At 35.8% G+C, this 9,706-nt stretch overlaps 1 protein-coding gene across 1 annotated transcript; it reads left to right on the top strand.

Moving 5' to 3' along the window:
- Positions 1 to 1,227: 1,227 nt before the first annotated feature.
- Positions 1,228 to 8,087, top strand: LOC126811342 (coiled-coil domain-containing protein 183). Its single transcript, XM_050536859.2, has 13 exons — positions 1,228 to 1,324; positions 1,774 to 1,895; positions 2,621 to 2,698; positions 3,198 to 3,362; positions 3,766 to 3,870; positions 4,258 to 4,380; positions 5,352 to 5,474; positions 5,696 to 5,726; positions 5,933 to 6,042; positions 6,236 to 6,396; positions 6,949 to 7,111; positions 7,197 to 7,331; positions 7,868 to 8,087. The coding sequence occupies exons 1-13, from the start codon at positions 1,228 to 1,230 to the stop codon at positions 8,081 to 8,083; spliced, it is 1,629 nt and encodes a 542-aa protein (XP_050392816.1). The 3' UTR covers positions 8,084 to 8,087.
- Positions 8,088 to 9,706: the final 1,619 nt, after the last annotated feature.

Raw genomic sequence — 9,706 nt, 5'->3', positions numbered from 1 at the left:
CTAAAGATAAAATCCAAATTTTAGTAGATACTTCAATTTTGATTGGCCAAGCACTAAAATCAATCTAATATTATCCAATCAAATTACTAAAATTTGGATTTTATCTTAGTTAAAATTTCGTGAAACAGGCCCCAGGTTAGCGGGCCAACGTCCTATTCACTGTAATAAACTTAAAAAAAACAAGCTTTAAATGACTCCGTATAGTCTACAACAGCTGTTAACGTCCATAATCTTGGGTTTTTTTATTATTATAATATTAACATTGTCACTTTGTAAAGTGCCCCTATGAAAGGGCGCACTCTAAATTTGCTGTAATAATAATAATAAATAATATCTGTATAAATCGATTAAAATTATAGAATTTAATTGTGACATAGGCCTACGCCAATGATTTTTTAATTTTAATTGTGTTACCATAAATTTTATCTGTTTTGTTTTACAATTAGTTTATCAGTCAAATTCCAAAGAGAAAAGTGAATTTAGTTGTTAAATTTGTTTTACGATTAGTTTATCAGTCAAATTCCAATGAGAAAAGTGAATTTAGTTGTTATTTTTTTTTCCAGCGCGTAGGCCTACAATAACATTACTTCAGGTAATAATAAATGTTTTTTTTATAAGAAATATAACAGTCTTTATAAAACATTCTGACATAGAGCTCTAATAGGCCTACAACCCACCCCTTTATTATTAGTAACGGTATATATATATATATATATTTTTTTTTTTTCATTGAATACTATTTTGTAAATTTTGTTTGCCTATCATGTCAAGGCTAATGTAGCTTAAAACGGGCAACGGTTCAATCCGCGACAACAATGCCAAGATGCTGAGAATGATAAAAAAAAATATACTATGACATCAGCATTTAAATATACTATGACGTTGGTTTATATCGTTTATTGTCATTGGTGACGGCATTAGGAGACTTTCAAAAGAACTTACTGTAGAAGCGTAAACGAAAAAAAAGGTATATTTCATTATAAACACTTATGCACACAGTTTTTGCCGCTAATTTAACTTAGTTAATAAACTTAATAAAGTCAAGTTTTTCGCTTCAATTTTTCGTCCTTCAAAGTTACGAAAGTAGTTAAATCTATCAAAATTCTGAACAATTTCTATTAAGGTTTATTGTTCACCGAGACCTGTGTTGTATTTATTTCAATACCTTGGTTGGTGACCAAGTTTTTGTGCCTGTCATAGTTCCTGTTATTTTCCATTCTAGTCAATATGCCTGTCAACAAATTAAACACAGGAATAGCGAATGACCTCGCATCAAACGTATCGGATCAAGTGGATGAATTGCGGGGAAAACTACATCTTAAAGGTTGGTATTTTAATCCAACGTAATGTTAGACCGAGTTAGTTAGAGCTATTTCAGTACGAAATTAGCCTACATCTATAGCTCAATAGTGTAATAATAGTTATATAAAAATCACTGACCAAAATGAATTATTCACTATTTATCCCTAGTCCACTGTAGAATTTTGTCATGTATTATATTATATTTACACTGAAAATATTATTGGTTATTTCTTTTCTATATAAAAATAGAATGATGATAATAGTATATTAGAGGTGGATCCAGGCATTTTTGCAGGAGGGGGTTTGCCAGGTTGCTGAGATACACCCACCAACCTATGACCCCGACCCCACCCCCACCTCTGGATCTGCCTCTGATATTCTCATTATAGATATTAGTGGTTATTTTGTTTATATTATATACAATAGGTTCTCATTTCTCATTGTAAATTTTATCTTCGATTGTTTCAACAGAAAGAGACGGCAAAGCATATTATGAAGGTTCTGAAGCCTTGAAAACTTCCAACGAAGCTCTTATTGTTAAATTACGAGCTGAAAACAAATATAAAAGATTGGCGATGACACATAGCATTCAGGTAGTAATTACCATAATTTCATTGTCTGCATGAAATTAATGTAAACTTCAAATGATCATAACATATGTTTAAATTGATAGATTTAAATAACGTTTTGAGTAGGCCTATATATGTCTTCCAACAAGGCATTCGTTAGCGGCCTCAGTCTTTCTATTTAACTTTCATACTGGAATATTGCCCCTTTAATTTCTAGTTTTCGTTGATACTTTTCAAATTTATTCAGCAAACATATCATTTTATTCTGAAGAAGTATTAGACCCAGTTGAATGCAAAATGGAAATAAAATGAAATGGGGTTTAACGTCCTACTGTTCTGCTCCGAACTGGGCTAATGAAGACGGGCATACGCCATACAGTGTGCTATGGGGGAAATTTTTGCCCGGACAGTGGCACTACGGCCTACTCTTATATCGAATTCCAATTGTCAAGGGATCTTTTACATGCACGCCAATGTGTACACGGGACCTCGGTTTTTCGTCCCACCCGAACGACTAGACAGCTGTCCTTGTCAGGCCCTCCGTCCTGCATCACTGACAAGAGGGAACAACGCCGGAAAATCTGGATGATCTTTCTCGGCCAATGCAGAGATCGAACACCCGACCTCCAGGCTAGCGAGCCAGCGTCTTACCCACTTAGCCACGTTATCCCTAATCCAAATTGAAATGTGACCCTCAAGGCGCTTGTAATATAACTGATCAAATTAACAAAACTATATTATTTAACCAGGCAGACAAACATGTGATTAAGTCAGTATTTCAAAGTAGAAAAGAAGAACTGTTATCAATGCAACGTTGCACAGCTGAGGTAAGTTTATTCAACCACAATTATATGCCAATAAAAACCAACCAAAATGCGCGGAGGAGTGACGGCATCCGGTAGGGTCTGGGGCCTGTTTCACGAAATTTTAACTAAGATAAAATCCAAATTTTAGTTATTTGATTGGATAATATTAGATTGATTTAAGTGCTTTGCCAATCAAAACTGAAGTATCTACTAAAATTTGGATTTTATCTTTAGTTAAGATTTCGAGAAACGGGGCCCAGGTTTTCTAATTAGGGTTTCGCGCGTAACTCTGCAAAAAACACTACTTGGGTATCAGAAATAAATAAAATATGACCTCACATTTTATGTTTTTTCTTTAGGGGCAAATATAGAGCAATGTGTAATCCTCATATAATGACGGGGCCGACTTTCGTCCCTAATTATGCTCTTTGTATATCACTATAGAGCAAGTATAATTGTATGTGTATTGTCTAATGCTATGTGGAAGACTATTCATATTGGTTGTTTTATATTCATCCAGAAAGCTATAACGGAAATGGATCAGAAAACATGTGAAGCTATTAAAGTATTGAATGAGTTAAAGTATCAACGATCACAGAAAGAGAGTTATCTGGAACAACAACAAATGATACTTGGAGAAATGTTACAAAATAATACTGGCGATGTGGACTTGGCACATGAAAGAGTAAGTTCTATATAATAAACTAGCAGCATTATAAAATGATAAACAAACTTCTATCGTTATCATGTTGAATCCAGCACTTTTTGAAACGGCAAATAGTATTCTTCTGATTGTAGTTTCCTAAAAGTATAGCCTATATATTATCATAAGTTATGACCAGTCGTATTGGGACAGGTCGCAAATTACGCTTCAGGGAACTGGAAATACTCAGTATTCACGACCAATTTCTCTCGGCAACAAAATTGGCGAGGAATACGACACAATATCGTATTTGAAACCACGAACTGCGAACATAATGTAACTTACACTCCATTTCTAATAAACCCCCTACCTCAGCATGAAATGTATGAATTATTATCGTCGATCATTACGTTACTTTTAATATATACGTGTATGTTGTTTTCAGGAGTTTAGGCGCCTACAGAATGATCAGGATAAATCTAGAATTAAATATGATGCAGCTAAAAATATTACCAGAAGATATGAAGAGGTTTTACAGTTTATGTTGGAGGTATGAAACGTGATACCACAAATAGAGAGAGAGAGGGGGGGGGGGTTAACGTCTACTTGACACATACTAGGTTATTTCAGGACTAATACATGGCTCAACTTTATTTCAATAATTAGCCTGTGCGTAGGGGTCTTTAGAAGTGAGAGGAAACTGGAATACCTGGAGAAAACCCACGAGGTTGGACAGGCGATCCTATTGACTCAATGACAGACTGTATGATCCAACGCACACGCGTTAAGCATTCGGTCATCCAACCTCCGATACCACAGATAGTATGTTGCACGGTTCCATGTCGTTGAAAGTAAAACAAACAAAAAATCCCATTTGTAAACAAAACAATGAGAAAATTGTATGTTGATTTTCATGAAAAGCATGTATCATTTTCAGGAATGTCACCTTTATCCAAGTAAGCTTGATCTTATGGAACAGATGGCCGTTGATGCTAGAAAGGAACATGCCGAATTAAGAAGAATGAACAAAAAAGCGACAGCAAGCAATGAAGAATCAAAGGTGCGTAGATCTGACGCCCCATTAATCATGTCATTATAGGCGCCCCTCCGGGATAAGGCACGCCGTTTTGGGCGCCCCATCAATCAAGTTGTGGTGTGAATCGTAGATTCATTATGATGCGCCTCGCCATTTGCGGGGGAGGGGGGTGGGGGCTCATATATAACGCCATGATCGGCGAGGTGCACATAAAACCAAGTGAAATTGGTTGGGCGCTCCGCCAATCTGATATGGGCAAGTTGGTCGTTGGCTTCGTATTGCGTCCAATGGAAAGCTTGCCCCACTCGAACCCCCGCGCTAGTTACGTGCCAGTAAAGTTGTTGATTTTCTATAGGAATTGAATCTATGCTTCACGATTCTACAGATACAATGCCCCCTATTGTTCTCTTTGAGTCTTTAAGTTGGATTATATCAGTTTTCCTTTCTTTTATGGTTCTACGACAAGGACCATGCCTTCCGTGTAGTGATGGGTCGACATTGTTCCATTGATTGATTTGTATTGTTCATGACAGGATGCGACCCACTGTTGCTATTGCAAGTCGTTGCTGATAAAAAAAAATACTTTTTTGTGACTGGCTTGAATCAACAGGTCACGTCAATAAATGATTCATTGTAAATATCAACAATCAAACTATAACTCCAGTTACTCCACTATAAGTTTTGAAATGTGTATATTATTATTATTAGGGGTGGACTGAGAGGGAGGCTGCCTGTGAGAATGGTTCAGAGGCCCCCTAAAGAAGTTAATGTTCTAACGTAGTTTGGGGGCCTTTTTTATTCTTGAATTTATACGTCTTTTCTTTTCTTTTTTTGATAAACTGGTAAGATTGCCACAGCTAAAATTTTGCTTAAACTAGAAATGTGAGGATATACTGTAGAAAGCACCATTTGCAATAACTCATAAGTAGAATATTTGAATAGAATAAATGTTCAACGCCAGATAATATCAGCTTTAATTTACATTATATTTGTAGAAAGATCTCATGAACATGGAAAGAGAAATGTATCAAGCCAGAAGGGCTCGTGATCAACAACTAAATGAAACAAAGAGGGAAGTGGAAAGGCGCAAAGAACTAGTAGAAAGACCAGAAAAAAGAGTAAGTTATTAAATTATGCAATAAGTTATTAATTAATACATCAAGTTATTAAATTATACATTAAGTTATTAAACCATACATTAAGTTATTAAACTATACAATATAAAAATCAACCGCAACAGGTCCTAACTCTTGCAAATGTGGGCGTATCTTGCCTGGCAACCGCTGGTTGTATTAAATAATACTTTACTACCTTACAATGAACCAAATTTATATTTCAGTCTAAGGTGACGACTCTCTCTGAAAGCAATGGTAGGTTGTTAATTTATGCATTTTTTACAAGCTGTTAATAAATTTCATATTTGATATTAGCCCCTTACATATAGGAACGTTTAGAAAGTAGATATATTTTATAAGACATAATACTTACTTGGTAACCTTAGATACTGTTTTTAATGGTAAGTTCTTTCTATTGACATCAATATATCGGGTAAATAACAAGTAGTTTCTATTGACAGTTCGAACTGGTAAACAGCAAGCCATGAAGGCAGCTAAACTTGAAAAGATATTAACCTTAGAGAATGCCTTTGAGAAGATAAAACAAGCCATCAACGTGTCTGATATAAACGTGTGTAACAATTTTCTCACGGGCTAAACATTAATGTTGTTTTTATTGATTTCTGTAAATATTGAATATTATAGTAAGTTAAATATTAAGCTAATGTTAAGAAATCGATCGTATCCTTGAAGAAGGCTTAACTTAAATAAAGACTTTATATATTTTATTTGTTTATTTGAATAATTCTATCTATTTATTACAGGATGTCGTTTTCAGAGTCAGTAATCAGGACAATACAACAGACAGGTTAATACAGCAGAAGGACGATAAACTCGCCCAAAGAGCTAAACTTGAAGAGGAGTTGGATAAATTGAAAAAAAATTTTGAGGAACTCAAATTTACAAGCCAAAGACAAGCTGTGAAGTATAAATATTTTAACAGTTTAATCTCCCTGCCATGAATGATGCACTGTCGTGACGTCGTCACGCTATTTCTTGGTCCATACTAATATGTTGTTCAGACGCTTAAGTTAAATCAGTTTAAAAAACGCCGGCGGTTATTAAACCAGCTTACATTTGTCGCCTGAAAGGCAAATAAATCAGTTTTAAAACGCTGGCGGTTGTTAAACCAGTTTAACTTTGTCGTCTGAAAGACAAATAAACCAATTTATAAACCTAACTCTCTTCCGCCTTTGTGAAGGATATTTTTTTAAAAGTCTACTTATTTCGTCCCCCAGAATGTGTCAGATGCATGGGCAGTGTGTCACTAGGAGCCCAGAGGAATTTGTTGACATTCATTTTATAGCTAGCAGGTGTGGCAACCCTCTGCTATGTTTAGAGAATGCAGGTCTTGGGCACTTTTTGTCTTTCTTGTACACAATATGTATACAACACTAGGCAAACCGTTGGCAAAGCTTACTTATTTTGAGATGTTTTATACGGATGATTCAAATTACACATGTTGCGTTTATTCCAGATCTCGTCAGTTAGTTGATAATATGGAGGAATTGGCCCTTACGGAAGAAAAACAACTCGATATTGCATTATCCGAAATGTCAAAACAGGAAAAGTTAGTAGTAGATTTACGGAATGGAATATCAACATTATTTGATAAATTGAAAGAAATCAAATTAAAACCGGTGGGTATTGTGATGAGTTAATTATAATCAATTTATTTTCAAGCTATCTTCGTTATTGTTATTATGCAATTTGTTTCCATTTCAGCCGTATCATAATTTTAGTACTGGAGATCTAGTGAATGATTTAAGCAACTGTGAAAGAAAGTTAGAGTGCCTTACTGAACAGATTAATTTTGAGAAGAGTGTCGGTGTAACATTGAAAAACGCCAATAACAAGAAGGTAAATACTAAAATACTTTAGCTCTATTTCAATAATACCACGAGATATTTATATTAAATTAAATGACATTATTAAAACACGCTAAATTATGGGGTTATTATTAAAGATACATTAGGCGAGACTTAGAGAAAGAGCTGGCCGTTCTTGTTATATTAGTTTTAAAAAATAGATAATGAAATATGAATATATTGAAATAACTTTATTCTGGGTGAATAATTAAAGTTTTGACAAGAAATGGCCTTACGATGGAAACTCCGCATGATAATCAACGAAGGCTCGATTGTCAGTCCTTTCATAGACAGTCCCCAGCCATATTAGCGTTTAGCAGATATTGCGGACATTGTCTAATCCACTAAATATCTAAGCCATCCGATGGCCAAGAGAGTTGATTACGGACTTGTCATGTCAATAAATATCTAAATAATAACGTATATAAGATTTGAAGCCAGAAACACATCCAGCAATAGGCAAGTTTAGCCGTGACGTAATGCCTCTTTAATTGTTTATTAAGGTTTATAAACGATTTCTATTGACAGCTTCAAGAGTTTCTCGAGACAAAATTACCAGCTCAAAATATGCGAGTTAAATTAGATGTGGAGAATATAAGTGAGAGTGAGGACTTTCATTTTGATCCTGATCAAGATAATGATGAATATATTTCTAGAGAAGATTGTAAAAAAAAGGGTCAAGATATATTACGAACAAAGATCAAACCCAAAAAACGAAAAGCTAAAAAGGGCAAAAGAAATTAAATATTATAACTATTGATATTATAACAACCAAATATCCATTTCTTTTATGTTTTGAGAAGATACCTTATTTATTATTAAAACAAGGGTATTGTTTTCTGCACTTTTTCCAATATGATCTCAGGTAGTTTGTTTGCTGATTGATTGATTGTTATTAATTCATACTACAGAAAATTTATATGACTTATCATTACAGAGCAGATACTTAATCACAATAAAACATTTCAATTGGAGATCAGGGCATGATTTTTATACAGATGTTGGACTTGCGTCAAATAAATCAAACAGTGTGACGCTTTTTTACTCGGCGCTGACTCAAACCCGGTCTCGGGATTTTCACGTGTGGTTTCCCCGTGTGAGTTTGGGGGGGGGGGGGGATGGCCGAATGGTTAGCACGTGCGTGCTGTATCATAAGGCCTGTCATTGAGTAGACTGGCGTGGTTTCGAACCCCCGGTTTGTACGTGACAAGGAGTAGGGTCGCCTGTCCAACTTCGTGGGTTTTCTCCGAGTCCTCCGGTTTCCTCCCACTGCTAAAGACCCCTACGCGCAAGCGAATTATTGAAATAAAATTAAACCATGTTTGTCCCGAAATGACCTAGTTTGTGTCGAGTGGACGTTAAACCCCATTTCTCTCTCTCTCCCGTGTGAGTGATACAGGGTTCAGGGTCACGACAAAGCACAGCGTATAGCCTTTCTGATGGGATAGAAAGCATGGTTCCGTGTACACAATGAATTCGAAGAAGACACTATAGAAGGTGAAACGCTGCGGCCGCGCAAAATTTCTTTCATACCATACTGCATTAAAAAAAAAAAAGACATCAGCTTATCCTAAAGGAAAACTTGGGGGGTTGGATGGCCGAATGGTTAGCGCGTGCGCGTTGTATCACAAAGTCTGTCAATGAGTCATCTGGCGTGGTTTCGAGTCCCTAGTTGTACGTGACAAGGATTAGGGTCGCCTGTCCAACCTCATGGGCTTTCTCCGGTCCTCATGTTTCCTCCCACTTCTATGCGCAAAGGAATTATTGAAATTAAATTGAACCATGTTAGTCCCAAAATGACCTAGTTAGTGTCGAGTGGAAGTTAAACCCCATTTCTCTCTCTAAAGGAAAACTTAAATATTGACGCCTTCAGGAAACCTGACATAATACGCCCAAACTGCAATGTAGACGTATAAAAACGTGCGTGTTTCTTCCCGAAGCTCTTGGGAGTGGAGGGAGCAGTGGGTGTGTTGGCAATTTTAGTCTCTTGAATATTGCCATTTGAATCCACTACTGTTAAAACAAGCCAACGGTGAGGTGGGTGTCCCCCGCCGAAATCCCAAAATAAACAGATGACACATTTTAATTTATCGCACATTGATTTTTTTCAAAAGTATCAAGCAATCAAAGTGATTTTCAACTATACACTAAGTTTCATCACTCTCTATCAGATAGAATCAAAGTAATCTTGTCCTAAAGCACTGACCAATGAAATCGCTTAGCTCCGCCTCGAAATGTTAATCATTGAACTCAGTCAAGACATTCACCTAATGAACATCTCCATCAAATTTAAACATTCTACCTCAATTAAAAGCAGTGTTTTTATGTTCTAAAGTCTCGTCCAATCAAATTGCTTATTTCTCCTTA

Source organism: Patella vulgata, chromosome 1 (genome assembly GCF_932274485.2).
Source record: "Patella vulgata chromosome 1, xgPatVulg1.2, whole genome shotgun sequence".
NCBI lineage: Eukaryota > Metazoa > Mollusca > Gastropoda > Patellidae > Patella > Patella vulgata.
The sequence above is the reverse complement of the archived record's forward strand: the minus strand, read 5'-3'. Positions and strand labels throughout refer to the sequence as shown.

Bases quoted from the DNA above. Each gene is read 5' to 3' on its own strand.
- LOC126811342 (XM_050536859.2), top strand. From the start codon at position 1,228: ATGCCTGTCAACAAATTAAACACAGGAATAGCGAATGACCTCGCATCA. The intron at 6,397-6,948 runs GTATAAATATTT...CGTTTATTCCAG, and splicing joins AGCCAAAGACAAGCTGTGAA to ATCTCGTCAGTTAGTTGATA. The intron at 7,332-7,867 runs GTAAATACTAAA...TTCTATTGACAG, and splicing joins AAAACGCCAATAACAAGAAG to CTTCAAGAGTTTCTCGAGAC.